At 42.0% G+C, this 25430-nt stretch overlaps 3 protein-coding genes across 5 annotated transcripts; all 3 read left to right on the top strand.

Annotated features, from left to right (window-relative positions):
• The first annotated feature begins 1540 nt into the window (after positions 1-1540).
• Positions 1541-7014, top strand: TM2D3 (TM2 domain containing 3). 2 transcript variants are annotated; one of them, XM_075045424.1, is made up of 6 exons: positions 1541-1674; positions 2790-2888; positions 3763-3920; positions 4488-4662; positions 5289-5364; positions 6661-7014. In XM_075045424.1, the coding sequence occupies exons 1-6, from the start codon at positions 1587-1589 to the stop codon at positions 6824-6826; spliced, it is 762 nt and encodes a 253-aa protein (XP_074901525.1). In that variant the 5' UTR covers positions 1541-1586; the 3' UTR covers positions 6827-7014. The 2 variants fall into 2 exon arrangements, with proteins under 2 accessions (XP_074901525.1, XP_074901526.1); XM_075045425.1 differs by having other exon boundaries at positions 1545-1674; positions 2793-2888.
• A 923-nt stretch (positions 7015-7937) lies between these two features.
• On the top strand, positions 7938-17250 carry MAPDA (N6-Methyl-AMP deaminase). 2 transcript variants are annotated; one of them, XM_075045422.1, is made up of 10 exons: positions 7938-8041; positions 9320-9450; positions 9983-10043; positions 10826-10913; positions 11495-11576; positions 12354-12480; positions 13189-13269; positions 14234-14372; positions 14873-14973; positions 16323-17250. In XM_075045422.1, the coding sequence occupies exons 1-10, from the start codon at positions 7988-7990 to the stop codon at positions 16512-16514; spliced, it is 1056 nt and encodes a 351-aa protein (XP_074901523.1). In that variant the 5' UTR covers positions 7938-7987; the 3' UTR covers positions 16515-17250. The 2 variants fall into 2 exon arrangements, with proteins under 2 accessions (XP_074901523.1, XP_074901524.1); XM_075045423.1 differs by lacking the exon at positions 7938-8041 and adding an exon at positions 8616-8638.
• A 222-nt stretch (positions 17251-17472) lies between these two features.
• Positions 17473-24666, top strand: LOC142039135 (uncharacterized). The gene is made up of 2 exons (XM_075045421.1): positions 17473-21880; positions 24653-24666. Exon 1 carries the CDS (start codon positions 19560-19562, stop codon positions 21465-21467), a length of 1908 nt encoding a protein of 635 aa, XP_074901522.1. The 5' UTR covers positions 17473-19559; the 3' UTR covers positions 21468-21880; positions 24653-24666.
• The last annotated feature ends 764 nt before the right edge of the window (positions 24667-25430 follow it).

The following is a 25430-nucleotide window of genomic DNA, read 5'->3' as shown; positions in this document are numbered from 1 at the left end:
CATAACTGACGTGACCTGGAATCCAAGGCTTGGCAGTTGGTAGGTGCATCAGGAGCACTTTGGCTTAGTTTTTTTGTAACTCCTGATTATATAATCTTTTTTCTTTGGGGAGGTGGGGGAATAGCTTGATTCTCTCTGAATTTGTGTTCACAGGCTACAAATACATTGGTGTCTTTGTTGGAAATCTCAGTGAAACGAGGCACTGTTTGAATTGGTGTGGTAATTGGTTGCTGTAAAGGTGATTGCCAAGAATGAAGTTGAATTACCACACCTGTGTGTGGAAAATGCTTTATTTTTTCCCTGTGTTTGCTGTTGATTTGGCTTTTTTCTAAAACAAACAAACCTTAGAAAAAACTTCCTGTGTGTGATTTACTGCTGTATTGGTGTGGGATACTGAGAATGCTGAAAAGGTGCAGATGACAATTTTCATTTTAGAAGATGGCATGTGGGAATTTAAATTGGCCATATTTATGTGACTTGTTTATGCTTATACATTATTTTAAAGTTACTGTTGGCAGGCAATTGAATTGAATTTTTTTGAGAAATGAATTTTTACCACAATCTTTTTTTTCACTTCTACATGCTGTTTTTTAGTTACAAAGCTTAGTGTTAAATGTGTTACTCAGTTACCTAAGCTACGCAACTGTAGTTGTTGTGATTTAAATATCACTGAGATGAAGCAGAAAATACTATTTAGTGCATAAACGTTATACAAATACAAAGCTAGTGTTCTTCTTCTGCCTGACACTTGTACAGACTTGTGTTCAATAGGCCTATTTTTGGTTTTGCATTAGCTTGGTTTTTACCAACTGATTATCCCCTGCTTTTGAAAGAAAAAAAAAATATGGAAGGAACAAGTGTTGGGAAAGCTTTCTGTTCTACTTTACAGAATTAACATGGGGTGTGGAGGGTGATTTTTATATATATTTATTAATAATAATATATTTTTATATATAAGATACCATATTCTTATGGACTACAGCCTTCACAATACAGGCGTGATGTATTCAGACTGCAGAATGAAAACTTTCAGAGTGTTTTTTTTTACGGTGAATTTCGAGGTTTTGCAGATTTAAGACTAACTTCTTAGCATGCATGTATCTCTGCTGTCGCCATTTAAGTTTTCCGATGAGCTGCAGCAAGGAGAGAGGTCACTGAAGGGTGTAAGTTAATAGAAATACTAAAAGTTAGCATTTTCTGCAGGGAGAAAGGCGTAGAGAGAACAGGCAGGCAGAGGACAGAGAGAGGGAGGCGAGGCCTAGGAGGGGTAGCCTGAAGGACGCGCTGCTGAGTGACAGCTCAAAACATCACCGAGGTCGGTAGAAGCAGCAGCTGCGTTCTGTGGCCTCAGGGCCCGAGGGGAAGCCCTGGGAGGTGGCGGGAAGGGCGAGAGGCAGTACCGGGCTGCCCCCCCACCCCCCGCTGCTCGGCGGTCGCCGCCGTCCCGCGGTCCGTCCCTCCTGCGGGCAGCGGAGGGGCCGGCCCCGCCCCGCCCCGCCCCGCCCCGCCCCGGGCTGCGGCTCAGCCGGCGGCCCCGCCCCCCTCAAGGCCGGCAGCGGCGGAGCCGGCAGGCGGCGGCTGGCAAGATGGCGGCGCTGGCGGGACTGCGCGCCCTGCGGCGGCTCTGCGGCTTCGCGCTCTTCCTCTCACAGCTCTACGTCCTCTCCGGCCGCGGTGAGCGCGGCCCGCCGCCGCTCTGCCCGGGCTCCCCGAGGCCCAGACCGGGGCGGGGGGTTGGGGGGCAGGGGAGGGTGCTGCCGCCTGCCCGCGGGCGGCTCGGCTGGGCTGGGCTGGGCCGGGCCGGGCCGGGCGCTGCCAGCCCGCGGCCCGGCGGCGCCTCAGCCCCTCGCCGGCAGGTGAGGGCTGTTCTCCACGGTGTCCTCAGCCGGGCCGAACGCGGCCCTGGCGGGTCCGGCTTCTGAGCGGCCGAGCGCGGCAGGTGACCGTGACCTCGGTTTGCTGCAGATGCGTAGTCCTTTCCCTGAGGGGGGGCGGGAGCCAGGTGCCTGGGGCATGGCTGCTTGTAACTGTGCGCTGCAGGGCTGGCGCTTCGTGCTGGGGTGCCGGGTGCGAGGGCGAAGGACGGGCTAGGCCCCGCTCACCGGCTCGCCTGCCGCTCTGGGCTTACATGGAGTCCTTTGTGCGTACTCCTCGTCGCAGAATTTTGCGTGATCCAAAGCGTAACGGGCGAGGAGGTACCGGGGCTTCTCGGCACCGACGGGGTAGGCAGGTGTGCCAGACCTGGGTTTGCGCTTCCACCCGGGCATGGCCCACTCGTGCTGTGGGTGTGGGGTGTGCTGCCTCGTGGGCTCGGGCACAGGCAGATCTACCCGTCTCTGAGCGGCCCACGGTCCTCGGAATTGCGGCGGTCGCGCAGAGACAAACGTGAAGGGCACGCACAAATGCAGCCGTGGTTGCCAGCCAGTTTTTCTATTCCAGCTTTCTATCAAAGAAGTAGCAGCCTTGCTTGATGGAGTGGTGTTGTTTGGTAGCAAATACTGTGTAACACCTGCTTTATGAGCAGTGGTTTTTATTTTGCAAGAATCAAAAAATAAGACTGAACTGAAATAAACATGGTTTCTCGTGTAAAAGGAACAATTCGGTGCTAATGCTCATTTTAATGTTCAAGCATTCTGCTATTTATAGAACAGGAAAATAGATTTTTATACCTTTTAATTCTCATTACATTTCCCACTTGTAATTTCCTATCAGTGTGCTGAAATCAAACTGTTTCTGAAGATGAATTTTATTCTAGAAGTATCACTTTCTCCATTTTTGTTTTCTTGCAGCAGGATCTTTGATGACCACAAAGCATTCACAGCCACAGTCTACACTGGCAAAAAGTCTAACTTCAACAAGTACAAATACTCCTTATTTTAAAGCAGCAGGTACAATATTACACTGTTTCTTCTGTTTTTCTTCTATGAGCCTTTTTCCTCAATGTCTCGAGTTTTGTAGTAAAGTTCTTGAATTATACATCTCAGAAGCCTGTACGTGCTTTTACAGTGGTAAAAGACATTATAGTATAACACATTATGAATTACTCTTCAACGACCTTAACAATTAGTTTGGATTATATAATTAGAAAATTGGTCCATATAAGATCTTACAAGTAGAAAACAACCAGTTAAACTGCCATTGTGGTTCATGTGTTTTATACCCTCCCAGGATGGTGGAAATTCTTGAAAGACTCCAGCATTCTGCAGGAACTTGTTACTGTTCCCTATTGAACATAAATACAGTTTTTGAAGCTCACTAGGGGGTGCATCAGGACCGGCTGACACACTGTTCTTGCTAGTAATTTAAGAGGTGATAATGAACACATACAAACAGCAAATGGCTGAGCTAGCTGTAAACTTAATTAGACCTGAACTAAAAATAGGTTACATGTGTCAACCTGCTTCTGTACCTAAACTGATTACTTCTGCTGACAAACACTGGCTGAGGCAGCACTAAATCCGTACTAAGCTCTGTTCTCGTGTTGTACTGAATTGTGTTGCTGGGCTGTCCTGTACAGAACTTCCGTGAGATCTTGCAGGCTACCCTGCTATGTGGTGTAGCTCGCTTGGCTAATGCAGTGGTTCCCACAACACAAACTTGTACTGCTGTTCCCTGGATAATAAGGAAAGCCCTTTATGCAGTGTCAGTGCATATGTGTGAGTGTGTGTATATGTATAAAAAAAAAGTGTGTATATATACTTCAGCTTATATAGCTTTTTTAATTCACTTTCTTAATTTTTATTCACATATTTCACCTTTCAGAAAGTACAGAAATTCCATCTTACGTGACTAAATGTCCTAGCAACGGGCTTTGCAGTAGATTGCCACCAGACTGCATGACATGTAACACAAACTATTCCTGTATATATGGGAAGCCAGCCACTTTTGATTGCAAAGTCAAGCCACATGTTCATTGTGTTGTAAGTAACCTGTTACTTTTAAACCCAGATTTAAGTCATTTAATTAAACTGTGGCATCTTGTCATAAAATACAGAAAAATTGATTTCCAGGTTCTTACGTAGGCAGGTTTGCAGATCTGTGATACATTTAATCCAATTCAACTGTAGGCTGTTGCTGAAGAGGCAGACCTACCCTTCTCTGTTTTGCCTTTCTTGCGTTGGATCTTTTTGTTACACAGCCGTGCAATTGGGTTAAATCAATTTGTTGACCAATCAAAACTGACGCATTTTGAGAGTGGGGAGGCTGAATATCTGTCAGAGGTACAAATGGATCTTACAGGTGAGACCAAATGAGTCGTCCTTTTGGCAGTAGCCTTAGATTGGAGGAAGCAGTAACGTTAACCTGTGCTTTAATAGCTCTTTGTCAGTTTTCTAATGTTGATTTTTCTATTTTACTTGACTACATAGAGGTAGCAAAGAGGGTAATTGTTATTTTGCCCAAAACGTCTACCTGTGAGATGTAATTTGATGCTGCACGCTGTGCATTTCTTTGATTAGTAGTGAAGTGATAATGCTGTCCTTCTGTAGGATCAGAATAACCAGGAGCAGGAGAACTTCACAATTAACATGACGTGCCAGTTTTGCTGGCAGCTTGCAACAACGGATTATGTGTGTACCAATTCTACAAACTGCATGACGGTTTCTTGTCCGCGACAACGATATAATGCCACTTGTACAGTACGGGATCATATTCATTGTCTAGGTAAGGTGGGCTAAAACACATGCTGTGAAGAGGCTTTTTTTCTAAAGAATTCTTAACATTTTTTGTAATGGGTAAATACAATGATACAAAGTGATATTTTGTAATGGGTAAATACAAAACACTGTCCACTGCAGTAACAGCCTCCACCTTGATTAATCTATTGAATTTTTTTATAGTTACATGTTAATTTTTAAACAGAATAGTGACATCTAACTGTAGACATTGGCTTTTAATACTGTTGTATACCTTCACGTGAGAGAAAGTAGTTTTGTTTTATTTTTGTCAATTTGTACGAATTAAATTAATTTCGACACCACTAACAGAATCAATGTCAAATGTCTCAGTAGGGTAATTAAAAAAATGCATGCTGGTTTCACCCAACTAGTTTAATTTTCGCCCTGTTTGTTCAGTGACCTCGCATGTTTTCTGATGTAGGACAAAGATTGATGGAACAAGGGACTGTAGTGTATATATGAGCTTTTGTGTTGACAGTGTTTGTTTCAGATAGTGTCAACCCTTTTAGACTCTTGTTAGGAAAACAGACTATTTTCTTGCTTGTCATTTTCTTACTCGCTATGTGGTCCTTGTTTTGTTACATCAAGGTTTGAATGTTTTCTAATGTTTAGGTAATCGTGTCTTTCCTAAGATGCTCTATTGCAACTGGACTGGAGGTTATAAGTGGTCTACTGCCTTGGCGCTAAGGTACACAAGAACTGTTAGATAATGTCGAGCTAAAATAGATAATGCTATTAGAAATAGATTAATTGTCTATAAAATCTTCAGTTTGTGTGTTTTTCTGCTTGGTATTTTTTAATGGTGTACTGGCTAACTAATATTTCATGTAGTCTAGCTTAGAATTCGGAGTCATAGGATGCCTGAAGATTTCATATGCTGTGATACTAGCTGTCTTCCATAAACAGAGCTTGAGAGAAAACATTTACCCTATTTCTGCATTGAATGTACTTTCTTCACAGTAGAGGCCAGTCATACTTAGGCTTCACAAAGCGATCCATTTTTTGATTAGAGAGGACATGTTGGGCTTTTATTCTGTATGGTATCAAATGAGGTACCAATGCTCAAAAAAAAAAAAACCCTGCAGATTTATGGGTTTTTTCTCCGAGTTTTGTATATGTTTTAAAAAATTAGGGCTGAAAATTGTCCAAATTACTTCTCGGCATCTGAAATGAATGCAGCTCTTTCTGAATTTGATAGAAGTCACTGAGCTGCCTATAGTTGATATACATTTGTTACGGCTTCCTTCCCAGCTGCAACAGCTAGAAATGCCTTAAGATGAAATTTCTTGCATTTTAAATTATTAGGGAAGAGACAAGTGTAGCAGTATTGAAAGAAACTGTTTAGATTACTTTTGGAATATTAAGGCATTAGAGCACCACAATAGCGATTTGAGAGTAACGGTTCTTTTGGTCGTAAGACCTTCTTCATTGAATTTTAGTATTTCAGAAGTGGTTAATATGATAAATTAGGTAGTGAGACTCTATTCCTGGACCAAAGATACAATAAGACTCTGATTAAGAAAGCGATCTAACGTACTTCCTTTTATAGCAAGAGTTGTTCTCTCTGCCGCCAGCTGGAGAAACTTACTGTTGCCTGACTACTGCATGGGGATGAATTTAGCATTTCGGTCTGTTTCTATAGCTTGTTTGTTGGTTTGGGGGTTTTTTTTAGCTTCTGCTAGCTTAGAAAAGCTGAGACACATTTATAAATTTGAGAGTTTGGGGTTTTATCACTTGTCACGAATGAAAAACTCTCAAGTCTCTGGATAGTATTAATTAGCAAAGAAATAGTGCTATTTCATCAAAAGCTTTCTCATTTAAAAACCCATTCCACTCTTCTTGTACAAAAAATGTGTAGTTTCCCAAATGAGGTAGAGCAAAACTGTCATCGACTTGTAGGTATGTCAGAAAGAAGTGTGTATGGATACCCAAACTGAGTTCCTCTAAAAAAAAATAACAACGAATCATGTTTTTATTCTTACAGCATCACTCTTGGTGGATTTGGTGCCGATCGTTTCTATTTGGGCCAGTGGCGGGAAGGTCTGGGAAAACTCTTCAGCTTTGGTGGACTTGGAATATGGACACTAATTGATGTGCTGCTAATAGGTGTTGGCTATGTGGGACCTGCAGATGGTTCTCTTTATATTTAAATGTGGGTGCAACACGTTTCAGAGAGGAGTAATTGCTTGGAAGGGGCTCTAAATAAAAGAATGTAGAGATTTGAGCCTTTAAGGTAGAATGAAGAACAACTGTTCTTTCTATGTGCATATGTTTTAATGTACAGTATCTGTACTTAGTTCGCCTTTAACTAAGGTAAAATAAAAGAGTGGATCACTGAGTAAGTTGAAATTCATTTTCTTTCTTCTATGGACATGCTATTTTTCTATGAAAGAAGTTGAATGGCTAACCCGACTCTGCAGTGTGCTTGAACTTGGATGTTTGTCAAGTATCAAGAGAGATGCGAACTGACTTGAATATTGAGTTGTTTACTTCAATTTTGTATGCTTGAATTTAACTTTAAAGCTAACTTCCTGAAATATGTCAGCAATGTTTTGGGTTTGGGGTTTTTTCTTTGTTTGTTTGTCTTTGTGGTAGGATAATTTATTTGCCTGAATTACTCTAGCCGTATGTGGATCACCATGTTTTATGATGTTAATTACATTCATCTCTTGCTCTGGGATACAGCAAGAGCTAACATTTGCTTAGTGACTTGTTGACTTAAAATTGTGGGGGTTTTAGAATTAGATTGCAGTAACACTAAAAGCTAAACATAAAATAATTGAAATAGATTTTAGGATTGTTCCAGCATGCCTGTATTCCGGTGGGGTTTGACCCGCGTTATCTGCGAAAGGTACGATTCCTATTCTTGCGCTAGCACGCTCGCCGAGCTGATTTTAAAAAAAGGCTTGGCACCATCGCGGAGGCGTTTGTCCCCTCACGACTTCGTACCGCGCCGCTGTGGCAAACGCGGTGCCGTTACGGAGGACGTGCTTCCTTAGTTCCCGCGGGTACCCGAAGGAGCCCGCCTGCCTCTCGGCCGGGCGACCTCCAACCGTCGCTTGCCTAGCGCGAAGGTGCGGTAGAGCCGAACCCCCTGTCCCTTGAATAAACTTGAAGCTTGTGTGGAATTCAGTACCGACGGTGGTGTTTGCGACCTCGCCTTCGCTCCCGCTGCCCCGCTCTGGCCCTGCCCGGCCGGTTGAGGGGGGGGAGAGGCGGAGCGCAACCGGCGGGCCGGGCCGAGGCGGGGCCGGGGCCGCCGTCGCCGTGACCCCGGCCGCGGCCCGCCCTCCGCCGGCACGGGCGCCGTCATGGCGGCGGAGCCGGAGCCGGCGCTCAGCTTCTACCGGCGGCTGCCCAAAGTGGTGAGCGGCGGGGGCGGCCGGGACCCTGCCCGTCCCGTCCTTCGGGCGGCGGCCCCGGGCGGGGTGCGGGGACCCGAGGGGCCGGGGCGCTGGAGCTGGCGGCTGCTGGGCTCTCGGAGCTCTGCGGGGCGAAGGCGGGCTTTTCCTGAGGGGCTTTATCCCTCCCGCGGGCAGGCGCGGTGGGCGGCTGCCTTTGCCTGTCCGGGTTGCTCGCGGCTCTTGGCGTTTCATCTTCCAGTTACATCAGCTGAGCGGGATCTTGATTTCCTTCGTTTGTCCTGTTTTTCCCCGAGGCTAGCCCGAGACGTCTGTCTCGGATAACGCTTCCCCCCCCCCCCCCCACGTCCCGAAGGGTGTGCCTTACTTTTAGGCTATATCTGTGCTGTCGCTGGGTACGTGTCACGGCGGTCTTATCGGTGTTCCCGTCCGGGACGTGCAAAACAGCAGATGGCACGTACTCCAACCGAGAGCTTAGGCCATAAATGCACAGGTGCACCGTCAAAACCAACGCGAATTACACCGTCCCTGCTTGTCTTCTCGTGCTCCGTTTCAGTAGGATGTTTTTCAGGGTTTATGCTTAATGTCTAGCAGAAGTCGGTGAGGCATCTCGCTTGTAAGACTGTGAAAAACTTCACGCGGTAGTAGCAGTAGCAGTATGTATCGGGCTTGATTTCCAGAGGTGGTAAGCAGCCATAGCTCCGGGTGTTTAGTTGGAGTCACACACCTCCACAGCTTAAGAGAATCTGACCTCTTTTCCTCTGCTAGTCAATTTAATACTTCCAGATAGGAATATGAAATGTAATACTTCACAAAATTAAAATAACTGATCTTGAAGGAGTTACAATTTCAACACGTTTTCCAATCAAAGGCTTGAGGAAATACTTCTCTGATTTTTCTTTTCCCAGTGAGAAGGGGTGCGTTCCAGGGGGACGAGGGGGTAGATAACAAAGCCGATGCTTTGCAGATACATTTTGAATTAGTTGGGAGGGCACTAGGGACCCCTTCCATACGACAGAAGCCAAGAGATCATAAGAAGGAGCAAAGGTGAAGTGAGGAATGGAGCTGAGGATCATAGGTTTGGACCCCAAAGTCCCAGTTGAACCCGTGCATGCAAAAGCATGAGGCAACAATTACTAGCCAAACACAGAGATAACTGTTACTTTTATTTTCAAACTCAGAGTGAAACAATACTGTAGGACACAAGAACAGCAATGCAAACAGATACAGAAGCCATCCTTTTCACCACACACAAATCCGTAGGATATTTTTTTTCTCTAGGAACTTCATGCTCATTTGAACGGCTGTATCAGTTCTGCCACTATGAAGAAACTTATGGCCCAGAAGCCATACCTTCAGATCCAGAATGGCATGACCATGATTGACAAAGGAAAGAAAAGAACCTTAGATGAGTAAGTATACACCTGTATGTGTGTGATGAACATTTGCTGCATGTCTTTTTAATTAAGTTTAAAGCAGAGGAATGTATGGCCTTATACACTGACTGCAGAAAATACATATTCAAGTTTTAGTTACAGTACAACCTGTTAGATATTTTGCTACTTGTATCTGTAGAGTAACTTAGATGTTTGCAGCCTAAATGGAAATCTCATGTTGATTAATTCCCTTTTTTAACGGATTGAAAATTTTCCCTTGTAGCATACGTTCTTCAGAGAAATTTGACTCATGTAGTTTCCTTTTTTTGGAAACCTCATGTTTTCTTCGTGCTTCAGAAAACATTGTGGTAATAATAATTTTTGTTGCAAATGCATTGTTAGCATCTAAAATCAGAAATCGCCATTCAGGTGGTCTTTCTATTTTAAGCAACAAGCTGGTTAATTGAGCATAGCGAGTACATATTTTCAAAGTGTAGATTATTTTTTTTTGAATACTCATTTTACTGTTCAACATTTGTCCAGTTAATTTTTTAACTTTTTATTTTAGATGTTTTCAGATGTTTCAGATCATCTATCAGATTACCACTAGGACTGAAGATATTTTACTGGTAAGTTAATTAAAAGTTCACTTAAAACAAGCAAGCAATACACACAGTCAAAATTAGTTGGATTAACAGCATTGATTTCCAAGTAACAATACCAACAATGGTTCCCATCAGTTGGAGGTCAGAATTATTATTGTAAAACACATTAATGTAGAACCACAGGATTTTCTATAAATTCTACATTTAATTTTTGTGAAAGTGAGGAGCTTCCAATATGGCGGTCATTATGACCACTCAGATGCTTGGACCAATAATGTCTTAAAAGATGCAATGTCTGTTCCTTGTTACCAAAGCTTTGATTTACCGTACTCTCCTGTTTCTTTTTTGGTTCCTTACGTACCAAAACTACAGAACTAGAATTGTCCTTTGTTCACCTGGGATTACAAAACTGTCAAGGAGACCTGTTGTGGGATCAAAATAGGGAGCAGAAAGTGGTGTAGTGTCCTTTTCTTTCCTCCGGTAAAGGGGCTTTTAGGCAGCCTGTTAAACTTACAGAAAGGTACAGTAGCTGTGGGAGGGGTTATAACTGTACCACTTGAGGGGTATTCTTGTTCAGACAAGGAAATTCTCATTTGTCCTAGCTCTCTTTAGTATCACTGAGGGAACCGAAGGTGCCCTCTGTGGGGTAGTATTTCCAGAAATGGAGACCACTAAAAACACATAGGGCCTGAAAATTTTGCAAGTGTTCCACGCCCCAAAATAACTGGGTCTTCTAGTTGTAAAGGAAAATATAAGTAATTAAAAGCATTACTTTCATGTTGTTGAATACACTGTTTCTTAATCAGATAACTAAAGATGTAATTAAAGAATTTGCTGATGATGGTGTCAAGTATCTGGAATTGAGGAGCACTCCTAGAGAAGAAAAGTCCACAGGTACAGTCTGTTCCGGTTTTTGATTTGTAAGTCTGATGTGCTATAAAACTTAGTTAAGACTATGTTAATAACAAGTAAAGTCAAATTTAGTTGGTTCAATAAAAATATACTTCAAATATAAAAGCAAAGATTTAACCACATAAAAGCATGTTACTTTACTATTAGATTTTTGAGGACAAAAATGTGTTGGTTATAATTCTACCCAAGAATTTGGGTTATTCGCTTTAGTATGACATCTGAGTCTGCTAATATTTGTAAGAGCTGATATATTTTCTTTTTGTTACTTCGTTATTTTCTTTTAGATGTTGTTTAATAGAAACATGTAAAAGAAGTCCTGTTGCTACTCTGTTGTTCACACTAAGTTACTTTCTTTCTTCCAGATGCTTAGGAGGAGGCTTAATTCAAATGTATGCTTCAAAGTAAAGCTATATTTATAAACAGAATTAGAACTATATAGATTAGCAGACTATGGACTAAAATCAAAGCTGCAAAATGAAACTTAGGAGGCTAGAGAGCTGGGTCTGCAACATAACAAAATTAATTCAAATATTCTTATTCCAAATGTGTACGTGTATTTGTAGGTATGACCAAAAGGATGTATGTTGAAACTGTACTTGAGGGTATAAAGCAGTGTAAAGAAGAAGGCTTGGATATAGATGTAAGGTAAATAAAGCACATGGAGTACCACTGTTTCAGGGTTTTGTGTAGTCCGATGCTCGGTTGTGGTTTGCAGAGAAGTTTACAACCCGTCAGTGTAGGAAAGAAAATAATGCTTTAACTAGACTACATGGCATGGAAACAGGTAATGCATATGGAAACCTGAATTTTTATCTTCCTTTTTGCTGATAGAGAATGAAACTGGGTAAAGCTTTTCAGCTCTAAAACTGTCAATTCTCTGCAACATTTTCAGGAAAAGCAGTGTTTTTGATGGAAGTTGCATTAAAGACTCCTTTTTCACAGCCTAGAGTCATTGCAAAGATACTGCTTGATTAGCTCTACAAGCAACCTGCTGTAAAGGAGAGGTAGTCCTCACCAGCAGAAAAGTTTCAGAAGGAGTCAGCGGTTGCTTGCAGGCAGTCTGCTTGCCTGTCTTTTATACTCTCGGTAACCCCTTGTTAGATTTCTTCGTGGAAGCCGAAGAATTCTTATTCTTCACGTGTGCACCACGGAAAGGTTGCTCGCCTGATAGTGCAGGCAGCAAATGAGCAGTGTACTGTTCCCTGCCCTCCCGCTCACCATGGCTATTGCATTTCACAGGCTAATGTATTTATCTAATTTGTGTCCCTCTGCACTTTGGTACATTCATTCCTTGAACAGTTTCCTATACAAATACTCTTTATATTCAGCCATGAAGGATGTGAAGTGCCATTTTTGTTGGTATCAGATTTGTTGGTCTCCCAATATTACAGATCATACTTAATATGTACTTTTCTGTTCTAGATTGTTAATAGCAATAAATAGACGAGGTGGCCCGGCAGTTGCAAAGCAGACTGTTAAACTTGCTGAAGAGTTCCTTCTCTCCACTGATGGGGTTGTAGTAGGACTTGACCTCAGTGGTGATCCCACCGTAAGTTTTTGTTCTGTTTCGGTCTGTTCTTGAAGATAAATATATAATGTTGTGTAACAGCAAGTGGTTCTAATCATACTGTGTTCTTACAAGTTTTTGTCCAGTGTTTGTTGCTAGTTTGAATGGATTATATGTCATCTTGATACCAGGTTAATCCCTGCTGCCGTAAGGGACAGATACTCTAACAAAGAGTTGATAGATTAATATATATGACACTGAAAAAAGAACCGCTGAAAAGTAGTGTTTATCTGGGAAGTGTCTGTTACTAAATTGTCCCAGGCAGATTGACTGGGTTGAGGCAAGTAAAATAATACTGCAAGCTGACACCAGTTTAAATTTTGTTTAGACGCACCAAATGTTTATTGCATATTAAGAAGCAAAAATGTTTGAGGATAGCTGTCAATTTGAAGTGAAATAGCTCTAGGTGATAGTTGTAGAAAGGATATCAAAATCAGGACAATTGGCTTGTCAGTGTTGGGCATCATCATCTGCACTGCTGACGTTTGACCAATTTGTCTAAATTATGCCCATATAGCAGAACATAATGTGACTTGCTGCATTCAAAACTGAGGTAATGGGAAAAGAAAAATAATTCAATGTAACTGTATTTGAATTAAGTATTTTGGTATTGCTAGACTTCCTAATTACTGTAATAGGAGGAGTTTTGTGAAACAAACTGTAGCATGGTAATGTGTTTCTGTCTTCAAGGCAGGACATGGTCAAGATTTTTTGGAACCGCTCTCGGAAGCAAAAAAAGCAGGTCTAAGGCTGGCACTGCATCTTTCAGAGGTAAAAATTTTCTTTATTTTGGTCCTTCTCTCTAATTCCCATTATATAAAACCCTTGATGAAACTAAAATTAATTTCTGTACGTTTTGAACTTCTCAGGCCAAAGTAGTAATTGTTTGGGGCATTTTGACAGGAGAGAAGAAAACAAGGAGAGATCTTCAACAATCTGTTCTGTATCAAAACTGCCAAATTATTTCTTACTGTACTGTATCTGTTGGGGGTTAGGTGTGAGAGATCCACTCTTTCCCTCCTGGTATTTTATCGGAAGTCATTTATAGTAAAATTCACACATTTTCATGAGTAGTTTTGTTAGCTCTGTTTGTATCAGTAGAGAGAGTTGAGCTTCTCCATACAATCTGTTGAAATGGTGGCTGAAATTTACTCTAAGTCTGATAAATACTGAAACCGTTTCTTCAGGAAATTAAGCATGATTTATGATGTCACAGGCCTATTTATACTTGTTTCTATTTTATTAAGGAGGCTTTTGCAGGATATTCCTGCATGCTTCTCTGAAAATTTATTTCTTAATGTTTCAGTGGTCTTTTGTTTTTGTTTGTTTTTTGTTTGGTTGGTTTTGCCTCTTGCAGTTTAAGTTCTTCATGTGCCATTTTTTTAATCCCTGTGTAAAACTGGCATTAAAGGTCATCTGGACGGTGTAGTTTTGAAACTGAAGCACACAAAGCTGATTTGAGGCCTCCAACTGAAAGTACTTCAGAACTGCAAATAGTGATCATCTGTTTTTATATACCAGTTTAGGATTATGGCTTCTTCAGTTTGGAATGCCAAGTTAAGAGTTACTTTCATGCACTACTTCTTTCTTTACGGGGTAATAGTGCAGATAGTTAGTATCCCTAACACTTTCTTTTGGATAAGATATGCTGTGAAAATAGAACTTGAAGTCGTTGTAATTATTTAATGTGCTATTTTATGCTGCCTTGACAGAATGTAAAATATATCCTCTCTAGATTCCAAATCAAGAAGAGGAGACCAAAATTCTCCTGGGCCTGCCTCCTGACAGAATTGGACATGGAACATTTCTCAACTCTGCAACAGCAGGTTCAGAAGAGTTAGTGCCACTTGTTCGACAGAATCATATACCTATCGGTAAGAAAAAAAGCTAAGAAAATTACTTGGTGATCTCTAGATTTCAGAATATCATACCTACTGCTGATCTAGTAACTCTGATTTGATTTGACCAGAGGTGCCTTAGAAAAACGTGGCAGCGTACGCAAGAGGATTGCCTATAGAGGTGCAGTGGTAACGCTTTTGTGGTTTTGACATATTTGTGGCAGCAGACAACAATTGATGTCTCAGATGAAAACAAAACTAAATCATAACTCTTAGTTACTGTGCCAGGCTGTGTGGTGTTTCTGTGTCTGGTTTGCAAGCTCCCTAAATTTTATACCTAGCCAGTAGTTAAGAAGAAATTGATTACCTAACTTTCTTCAGAAGATACTGCCAAATATTTGAAGCATAGAAAATCAAGGAAACATCAATAACTAATTTTAATTTTCATTCAGGAACAGAAATAAGTCAATTAGTGTGTCAAAAAACATGTCTTTTGTTTTGATACATGTCCTTGTTTCTTCTTTTTTTCCCCTTAGAACTTTGCATGACATCAAACATCAAAACTCAGACAGTGCCTTCCTGTGACAAACACCATTTTGGATACTGGTACAACATGGGCCACCCTACAGTGCTTTGTGTAAGTTTTATGACTTTAACCACGTACTTAGGCAAAGAGCCAAACTAGTGTGAAATTGGAGAAGTATGTCTCCTTTTATGGATCAGAGCAGACTTACTAACAATTTCTGACCTTGCATCACATCATCTGCCTATAGGAAATCATAATGTTCTGTTTGAGAAATGCTTGTAATACAAATGGGAGTTTTTAGTATTTTTCTTGGCTTTATAGTAAAGCAAGACCTTTTTTTCTGTGTAGATAAGATCATCAGTTATGCTGTGATGAACTTCTTAACTGTCTGCATACTGACAGGTTTCTCTTAAACATATTGGTCCAATGTTTGCATTTAAGCTTGTGCTTACCTGGGTTTTTATCATGTTGGGTGAGAGTTCTTGAGTTTTCTTGACAGCTAATTAAGGTCCTTAAATGTTGAGGTGCCAAGTACTTTGCTGGCATTGGCAGGATTTTACTATCATCCTGTTGGTTTAACCCCTGTAATTTGGAGCATTGTCCAAGTGTGTGTATATCTATTAGAGCATTGTGCTTATTATTCTAATAAGCCTCAATCTTTATTGTATAAAATATTTATTATTGAGTTTGAACTCTGTTGTATCTGGTGAAAAATAATTAATGATTAGAGTTTATTTGTGAGATGTTCAATTGTGAAAAGCCTAGATAAGCAACAAAGTCACGTAAGGAAGCAGTTTACCCATAAAGGCCTATAAAAGCAAGAGTAGTAGGAGGAGATACTACAGTGTCTCAAGTTTAACAGGATATAGTTAGCATTCTTCTCTGTGGGGACTCAAGGACTCCGAGATGCAGATGGGTAATCTCATTAAACCTTAAATAATCCTAACTTGCTCCTTTTAGATGAATAATCTTTAGGTGGCTCTTGATCACATGTTTTTGATGCTAGCCTAGTGTTTCAGTCAGTATCAAGAAATTGTTCTAGGTGACCCTAAGTGCGGAAGGCAAGACACTTGAAGATGTAGGAATACAGAGTATGCTCTAGTTCCCAGTCCTGAGGAAAGGGAAAAGAGGCATAAGGAGACGTACACGTCCTGACATAGCTTGCATGTATGCATCATTTGACAGCCATCTTTCTAGCAATTTTAATAGGAAATCCTATTTACTTGATAGATTGTGCCATCACCTCAAGAAATTTTCTTGTATGTTTGAATAATTTATTGAGTGAAAATAGGGCAAATAAAGTAATTACCAAATAAGTAATTACCAACAGATGAAAGAACCATGGAATAAAATGTGAAACAGCAAGATAAAACTGGTTTGTAATGTGTAGAAAACCCCCTTTTTGAGGTAGAGGAACTAATTAAAACTTATTTTTTTCTTTTCTTTCAATGTAACTCCAGACAGATGATAAAGGCGTCTTTGCAACAGATCTATCGCAAGAATACGAGCTGGTTGCAAAAACATTTAATCTGACTCGATCGCAGATGTGGGATCTTTCCTATGAATCAATCAACTATATCTTTGCTTCAAGTGTAGTAAAATCAAAGCTAAGGGAACAGTGGTGTAAACTGAAGCCAACTCTCTTTGGTTAAACTGTTGTTTTTAATGGCTTGGGTGTATTAGCTTAGTTAAGCAACATTTTTTACTGAAGTCCCTGGCTTTTTTCAGACTTCAGGTTTATAAATCCAGCCCATAAACTGTGCCTGTGCAAAATGAAGATAACAGGAATGCATCCTTTGTTAGTGGGGACAGAAGTAAATGTTCTTTTGTAGTTGGGAAGGGCTCTCAACCAGTGACTGAAATTCCAAATGTGTCATCATGTCGTTTCTCTCCAGTTGATAGGACATTTTTAAAAAATACTTAGTTGAAATACCTTACCATACTACAAACATTTGAGAGTCAGAGGAAAATAAAGGCACAACTGTTAGGGTTTAAAATGTCTCTGTTGGCAACATGACACCAAGCAGTTTGTATGTATGGTGTGTATATTTGGTTTTTATATTGTTTTTAAACAGAAGTTTTGAGCAATTGATGGAATGTGAAGACAGAAACAAGCTCAGGGAGAACGAAATGTTTGTCCCAAAGGAATTAAACATTGCATCTGTTTTTACTGGCGTACACGTATGACTGAAGCCTGCTGTGGACTGTGTAGCACATGTGGTGGTGCCTGTTGATGCACTCGGCAGCGGTAGTATTTAGCCGAAGCTGAGAATCTGGAATGGCTTAGCAAACTGTGAGCTACCTGGGGGAAATGGTCTAATTCTTAAAATGCTTTTTATAATTGCTCTTTGTTTCTTCTAAAAAAGCAATAAAAATAGCTTCAACCTCTGTGTTTTTGAAACCACTGCCTTGCGTGTGCGTGTGTGTGCATGTGCGTGTCTGCATTTCAGAGCTACAGCAGAGAAGCGTGTATAACCTGCTGCGGGATCTGGCGAGCGAGTCCCCGGGGCAGATGTGCCATCTGCGGGCTTCTGTTCTGACAGCGGAGGGTGCTCCGTGGTTCAGGGAGTGACAGGGTTCACTCTGCCTCTCTCTGCGCACGTGTATTTTGATGGTGAGATATCAAAATACATATGAACATACACATGCAACAGTATCTAATACTAGATATTGGTAGCTAGTGTAGGAAGTATCCAGAGAGAAGGTTATTTTGTACCTAGGACATTTTTACGTTGATTATATTAAACAAGCAGACATTCTGGGCTCTGCAAGGAATACTGAATATAAATAGAATGATACAAAAGTTGTTCATGACTTCTGTTTTGGTCTTTTTTAATAAAATCAGCATAAAGTAGTTGTTCTTGCTCCAAAGTTGCAATAAGAAACGAAAAAAAAAAGGGGAGGAAAAAAAAAGGCGGGGCATGGGAGGATAGTAAAGCAGTTGCTGTGTCTGTGTGGCTACCCGAGGTTTCCACAGAATGTTTTCCAAGCAGAAGGCAGTCCTTTTCGAGTTGGGGGAAAATTACGTGAAGCAGAGCTGTAGTTTTTTATATTCCTATCTGACCTCAGAATAAGACCTCATGCTGACTTTTTATTTATAAACAGTACTTCAAATTCCAAATAGTTTCACTGATCACGTTGTTATCCTTTGTTGTTTGATCAAGTTGCATTATCACTTGCTGTTTGATCAAGTCTGTATTTTCTCTCTACAAAAATAATTACTATGGTAAATGTGTTCTTTTTCTTTCTTACAGAAAAGCTCTCTAAAGACAGGTTGAGCAGCTTTCTGGAATGTTATAGTTACATATATCTTAGTCTCAGGATAAGTGGGCCTACAGTCAAGTGAGATGGCATTCTCTTGTAAAATAACTTTTATAATATTCTTACAGGTTATGGCCTTCCAATAACTCTTCAGTAACACAGTATTTGGTTTATTAGCGAAGAAAAACTGTCAACTACCAGTTTATTTACTAAGGGGTCATCCTCAGTGTTCATTTTATCTAAGTGTAACACTTTCTAAAGCAAAGTAAGACTCATAATTAGTGTCTGATGAGATTTTTAGTTTCAGACTGTGTTATACAGAAGTAAGTTTGATTTTTAAGGTTTACATGTTGAATGTGAGATGTAGGTGTGTTCATTCAGAGAGCATAGCCCTGGTAAATGCTGCTATTTTCAACCTCCTTTTTTTTCTGCAAGCATACAGCATCTTGGAGATTTTTAACATTACGGACTGTTACATACAGTTCTCAGTATTTCCATTTAATTGAATTCCATGTGTCTTCAAAATACTGCCTTGCATCAGCTGTAGTACTGCCCCCAAACAGTTTGGTACATGATGACACATGGATGCTACATAGTTTTGCAATTTAAAAAAAAAAACAACAAACAACCCACAACTTCCCAGATTATTAATGAAACCACAGTGTTCTGGATACATAGTGAAATGTTCTGCTGTTAGATGTAATCTAGAGTAATGGACTCACTCTTCTGAAAAATGTGTACTGACCCTGTCACTTAGACACTTGCAGATGTGCTGCCGATTCAAAAAAAACATTGCTTTGCGTTTAACAGTATTTATAGTGTCTCAGCTGGTAATGGAAGTCAGGACGTAACTTGGAGGATTCCGTTTGTGTGAAGTAAAAGAACCAGGAATTTATTTGGATGGCTAAAGAGTGATACAGAGTGTCGGGGAATGCAGCGGGTCTGCAGAATGCCTGACGATGCGTGAGCAGTGTGACCTTGAGCAGCTTGTAGTGTATCCTTGAGAGTCTGGAAAGTCCCGAGAAGAGCTGTGCAGACAAGACAATGATAAGAGGAACCGTCCTGACGACTCACCAATCATGAACTGTTAGTTACTAACTAAACCAATCACATATGAACACATACTTTGAAGAAGGTAATGAAAAGGTTTGTTAGAACAATAAAGTAGCCATTTTGTACAATCTGATGCTTGTCGTGTCCACCTGTACTGCGACAAATGGTGACCCCGATGCGTTCGGGCGAAGTGATCGTTTAAAGGCGATAAATCTGGCACTACAGAGGAGTATAGTGGCGGCGGCAGAGCTGTGGAGGAGTATACTGGTGGTGGGAAGAGCTGCGGAGACAGAGCCTGGTGAAGCCGAGAGCAGAGGGAGTCTGCTTGGTCCGGACCTGAACCTGACCTAAAAAGGTGAGCCACCTGGGACAAAACTGTTAGAATGGGGCAGCAATTAACAAAAGAAGAGGAGACGATTTTGTCTACCTGGAAAGCCCTATTAAAAAGAAAAGGGGTTAAAACCACAGAACAAAGCCTGGAAAAGATTTTGATATGGAGTAAGATGCAAGGCTTTGAAGCCACAACAGCTACTGCATTCAATGTGAGTGCATGGCAAGCAGTAGGATGGAAAATATTCGATGAGATCTCTAAAGGACAGAAAGAGGCATGTGAGTTGGCGACCATATGGCGTCTATTAAGCGAGACCCTGAAGGAATGGAAAGCAGAATGTGAGGTGAATGATGAGCAAAAGAAAGATGAGAAGCCAGAAAATGTTAGGAAGGGGAAAGATTGTGGCCAAGGAACAAATGAAGCCGATGCCGCAGCATCAGCGGTAGCAGGCAGGAAACCCCTCACGGGCAAAAGCAGATCACGCCCTCATCCACCTCCTCCTCCTCCGCCATTAAATATTTTACGGGGCGATGAGGGGCCCTCCCCACCTAGTGGTGCAGCAGCGGAAGGGGTGACCCCATCAGCCCCCCCCGAGGAGGAAAACACGGCGAATCCGGCGAATAACATGGAGCTGGAAAGTGAGAGCGAAAATGAAAATGAGGGAGAAGAAGCTCTAACTGCTGCTATGCGAATTCTGCATCTTGCAGATAAAACCATAATGAAAAAAGCCCAGCCATGGAGTCTCCCTCCACCCACAATAACTGTAGTCCCAAGATCCCCTGATCGATTTTGGGAGGGAGTTAGGAGATATGCTGCCGAAGCTGGCAACTGGGATCTAGTTGAACGCCTCAGCGCGTGCTTTCCAACACCAGCATGTCCAAAGCCTGTAGACATAGCAGCAGAGGCTCCTGACAGATTTCCTGTTTTCAAAGCTGCTGCAGGCACAAACCAGCACGGTGAGCACAATCCAATTGGCTGGAAAGTGGTGCAGGATTTGCAGAATAAAGCACAAAAATTTGGAATCAATTCTCCTGAGGTGATGCAACTTATTCGAATAATCAGCACAGATCTGCTGTGCCCATATGACATTACGCATCTCGCCCGAGTGCTGTTTCAGCCCGTGCAGTTGCAAGTGTTTCAATCTACTTGGAGGCAGATGGCACGCGCAGCAGCGCAGAATAATTTACGACTGCCACAGGGTGACCCGAGGTTAGGCCTTGGAGAGGATGCTTTGCTTGGTGAAGGGCCGTATAGTAACCCTCAGCTGCAGGCTACGTGGCCTCCGATTGTTCTCGAACAGGCACAGCATATAGGGATTACGGCATTAAAGCGAACCATGGAAATGGCAGCTCCGAAGCAAAAATACATTGCTATCCGCCAAGGCCCCAGAGAACCCTTTTTACAGTTTGTAGAAAAAATATCTGCCGCACTGGAAAAACAGGTAGAAGATGAGGTGTTAAGACAAATGCTGTGCAAACAATTAGCAAAAGATAATGCTAATGAGGACTGTCAAAAGATAATACAGGCTTTACCAGGAGATCCTTCTCTTCCCGACATGGTGGCTGCATGTTCTGAGGTTGGGACAGTGGAACACACGGTGGCCGCCCTAGCCAATGCTATGAGAAATTCAGGGAAATGCTTTGGGTGTGGCAGAGAAGGGCACATCAAGGTAACTTGTCCACACAAAACATCACCAGGTAAACAACTGGTGAACAACAACCCACCGGAGATTAATTGCAAGAAATGCGGAAAACCAGGACATTTTGCAAAACAATGTCGTTCCAAATTTCATGCTAATGGGCAGCCGCTACAGGGAAACCACAAAAAGAGCACAAGAGGGCGCGGGAGGAGAACAAATCCCCTCCCGGCAGCCGGCCAACTCCCCTCCGCAAACAGTTATCTGCCGCAACAGCTGGCTCAGCAGGGCTGGATGTGTCCACCGCCGACACAGTCACTGTAGTCACAAAAGACATCGTCAAGGTCCCTCTTGATGCAAGGGGTCCTATAGGACGAGGACTGAGTGCATTGCTACTGGGAAGATCAAGTAGCACGTTAAATGGGCTAATTGTGCATGTAGGAGTTATTGATGCCGATTTTACAGGTCAAATTTGCGCGCTGGTTTCAACCCCCTACCCACTCGTAACAGTCCCAAAAGGTACTCGCATTGCTCAACTTATTCTTTTTTTGAGTTGTATTTCAAAAGCAGAACAGCGACTGCGATGCGATGGAGGCTTCGGCTCTACGGGACCCCCTCAAGTCTGCTGGTCTCAGACTGTTTCATCATCCCGATCACATATGACGTGCACGCTGTCGACTCGCGGACGATCGCCAACCACAGTAAGGCTTGCGGAGCTCCTGAACACCGGAGCCGAGGTGACTATTATTGCCGATTGTCTGTGGCCGTCCACCTGGCCAACAGAGGACGCTGGTATGGGGGTAGTGGGGCTGGGAGGATCTGCGCGAGCAAGGACGGCAGCCACAGCAGTTGTGACTACCAATCCTGAGGGCCAACAGGCAGTCATTAAACCATATGTGACAGCAGCTCCCCTCAATTTATGGGGGAGGGATTGCTTGTCGCAATGGGGGGTGAGAATTACCACGGATTTTTAACGGGGGCCACTGTGCTGCAGGGTGTTAGACAACCCACGCTTGTTTCAACTTGGTTAACAAATAACCCTGTGTGAGTGGATCAGTGGCCCCTACCAATTGAAAAATTAAAGGCCCTGCAAGAATTGGTGGCAGAACAACTAGCTGCCGGACACACTGAACCCTCTCAGAGCCCATTACTCCAGTGTTTGTGATAAAAAAGAAATCAGGAAAACGGCGATTTTTGCATGACCTGCGGCAAGTCAGTGCTGTCATGGCCATGAAGGGGGCTCTGCAACCAGGCATGCCTTCACCTGCCATGATCCCTCAAGACTGGGAAATCATCATCATGGACCTTAAGGACTGTTTTTTTACGATACCGTTAGCTTCCCAAGACAAAGAAAAATTTGCGTTTTCTGTGCCTTCTATCAATCATGCAGAACCGGCAAAAAGATATCAATGGAGAGTTCTGCCGCAGGGCATGAAAAATTCGCCAACAATTTGTCAATGGTTTGTAGCACAAGCTCTGTCACCTGTAAGGGAAAAATTCCCTACTAGTTATTGTTATCATTATATGAATGACATTCTGTTAGCATCAGACAACAAGGAGCAGTTGAATGATATGAAAAATTTGGCCAGGAATTTGTTACAACAATATGGATTAGTTATTGCCCCTGAAAAGGTGCAAAAAATAGAACCCTGGAAATATTTGGGAATGACAATTACAAGCAAGCAGGTTGTGCCCCAACCTGTGAAACTCAACCTTGAGGTTAAGACACTCAATGATGTACAGAAACTGATGGGATCCTTGAACTGGATAAGGCCCTATCTTGGACTGACCAATTCGCAGTTGCAACCTTTATTGGAATCATTAAAAAATTCCAATGATCCAACAAACCCCAGAATATTAAATAAGGAAGCGTTAAATGTAATTCACATGGTGGAACAATATATATACAAGAAATTTGTTTCTTGAAGAGATCTGTCTCAATTGGTACAATTCTTTCTTTGTATTAATTGACAAAACTGTGCCATTTGGTGCTTTGGTGCAGTGGAATTCTGAGTGGGATGACCCATGACATATTTTAGAATGGATGTTTTTATTTCCGGCCACGAAAAACTGCTCCTGGAGTGTTTGAACTTATTGCTGATGTAATCATAAAAGCCAGAAAATGATGTTTAGAACTAACAGGACGTGATCCAGCTATGATTGTTTTACCTGTTCAAAATTGGTACTTTGAATGGTGTCTGGCGAACAATTCCGAGCTGCAAGCGGCTATGGCGGGTTTTCAAGGGCAGATATCATATAATCTACCGTCACATCCGCTACTGAAGTTTGCTCGAGAAATACCATTTGGTCAGAAAAATTTAAGCCAGCCAGAACCTGTGAAAGGCCCCACTGTCTTTACAGATGGTTCAGGAAAAACAGGTAAAGCAGCAGTAGTATGGTATGAAAACAACAACTGGAACAACAAAGTAGTATATCAAAATGGTTCTCCACAAGTGGTAGAGCTGCGTGCAATGGCTGTTGTTTTTTCTATTTTTTCTACTTCTGTAAATATTATAACTGACTCAGTGTATGTAGCTAATTTAGTTTCTCGACTAGACAAAAGTGGTTTTGACCATGTCAGACAATCAATTACTATTTGACATGCTTTTAGAACTCTGGAAAAGTATTCAACTACGAACAGAACCTTATTTTATCATGCACATCCAGAGTCATATCACTTTACCAGGATTTTATATGGAAGGTAATGCCAGAGTGGATGCTCTTGTTTCTGCTATGACTCTGAGTACTGTTCCTAACACGAAGCAACAAGCTGTATTATCACATCAATTTTTTCATCAAGGTTTTCGAGCTTTATGACGGCAGTTTGGTTTGTCCCATACTGAAGCTCGCTCTATTGTAGCTGCCTGCCCTGATTGCCAAGGAACTCACACTCCAGTGTATTTTGGTACTAAACCCAGAGGTATGCAGGCTTTACAGATTTGGCAAACTGATGTTACTCATATAAATTAATTTGGCTGACAGAAATATGTTCATGTTTCTATTGATACTTATTCTCATGCTTTGGTAGCAACAGCACATAATGGAGAAACCGGAAAAGATGTGATTCAACATTTACAGGCAGCTTTCTCTATGCTTGGGGTGCCACGCCAAATTAAAACAGACAATGGCCCAGCATATGCTTCACAGAAAGTTCAAACATTTTTTAATCTGTGGGGTGTTACTCGTGTTACAGGAATTCCTCATTCCCCAACTGGACAAGCAATTGTTGAGCGTGCACATGGCACGCTGAAGCAGCAGCTTCAAAAACAAAAAGGGGGAATGATTGGGGAGCCACCACAGTCATGTTTAGATTAAGCAGTTTATGTTCTTAACTTTCTCCATTATTGGGATAATTCTTCTCTACCTCCTCTTTTTCAACATTTCTCTTTTTTCAACACAGAATTTACAAAAAGGCATCAAAGTACATGTTAAAAACTTAATTACTGGTCAGTGGAGTGGACCATGTGAGCTATTAACCTGGGGAAGGGGTTATGCTTGTGTTTCCACAGATGCCGGTCCTCGCTGGGTTCCTACTTGGTGTGTTCGGCCTGTATTGAAACCTGCCTCAGGGTGAAGGATGGGCGGTCTCACAACCTAAACAAAATGTTTGGGTCACTTTAGCAAACATGACACACCAGGACACCTTGTGTCTCGCCACCGCAACCCCTGAAAATCCATTCTCTACCTGCTTGGTAGGACTACCTGTGGACACCTGGCTGAACCCACTGCAGATCCCGAATCTCTGTAATTCTCCAAAAAGTTGTACAAAAAACTGGGATCATGTGTATGCACATCTTTCACCAGTCACCCAGGAATCCCAAGAGTTAGAATTATTAGGATCTGTAATGATGGATGCTTGTGTGTTTTTTAATTACTCTTATAGCAATACTGCTCGCTGAGGCCAAAATGTTAATGCAACTAGTATTCTCTATCGCAATGCAACTGCATGGTGTAATTATACCGCACCTAATGCTTCACGATCTTCTGTTGTTCCTTTTGCGCTACCTCCTGGTGTGTTTTTAATCTGTGGAGATCATGCCTGGGGAGGCATTCCATCCAAACTGAATGGAGGCCCGTGTAGCCTCGGACGCCTCATATTATTAACACCAAATATGTTAACGATTCTGAACATGACTCGAAAACATAGACGAGTCCAAAGGTCTGTTCATCGGTTTAGCAGTTCCTGTCAAGATGACATTGAATTCTGGAATCGAGGCCAGATTTTAGCAGCCTCCATATTGGCACCAGGAGTTGGCATTGCAAATGCCTTAAGAACTTTAAATAAGT

This window comes from Buteo buteo, chromosome 13 (genome assembly GCF_964188355.1).
Source record: "Buteo buteo chromosome 13, bButBut1.hap1.1, whole genome shotgun sequence".
In the NCBI taxonomy this organism is placed as follows: Eukaryota; Metazoa; Chordata; class Aves; order Accipitriformes; family Accipitridae; genus Buteo; species Buteo buteo.
Note: the sequence above shows the minus strand (reverse complement) of the source record. Positions and strands in the feature narration are given on the sequence as shown.

Excerpts from the sequence above, each read along its gene's own strand:
- MAPDA (XM_075045422.1), top strand. The coding sequence starts at position 7,988 with ATGGCGGCGGAGCCGGAGCCGGCGCTCAGCTTCTACCGGCGGCTGCCC. Across the intron at positions 11,577-12,353 it reads GGCTTGGATATAGATGTAAG|ATTGTTAATAGCAATAAATA; the intron begins GTAAATAAAGCA and ends TTTCTGTTCTAG. Across the intron at positions 14,373-14,872 it reads ACAGAATCATATACCTATCG|AACTTTGCATGACATCAAAC; the intron begins GTAAGAAAAAAA and ends TTTTCCCCTTAG.
- LOC142039135 (XM_075045421.1), top strand. The coding sequence starts at position 19,560 with ATGGGGCAGCAATTAACAAAAGAAGAGGAGACGATTTTGTCTACCTGG.
- TM2D3 (XM_075045424.1), top strand. The coding sequence starts at position 1,587 with ATGGCGGCGCTGGCGGGACTGCGCGCCCTGCGGCGGCTCTGCGGCTTC. Across the intron at positions 1,675-2,789 it reads CTACGTCCTCTCCGGCCGCG|CAGGATCTTTGATGACCACA; the intron begins GTGAGCGCGGCC and ends GTTTTCTTGCAG. Across the intron at positions 3,921-4,487 it reads AGCCACATGTTCATTGTGTT|GATCAGAATAACCAGGAGCA; the intron begins GTAAGTAACCTG and ends GTCCTTCTGTAG.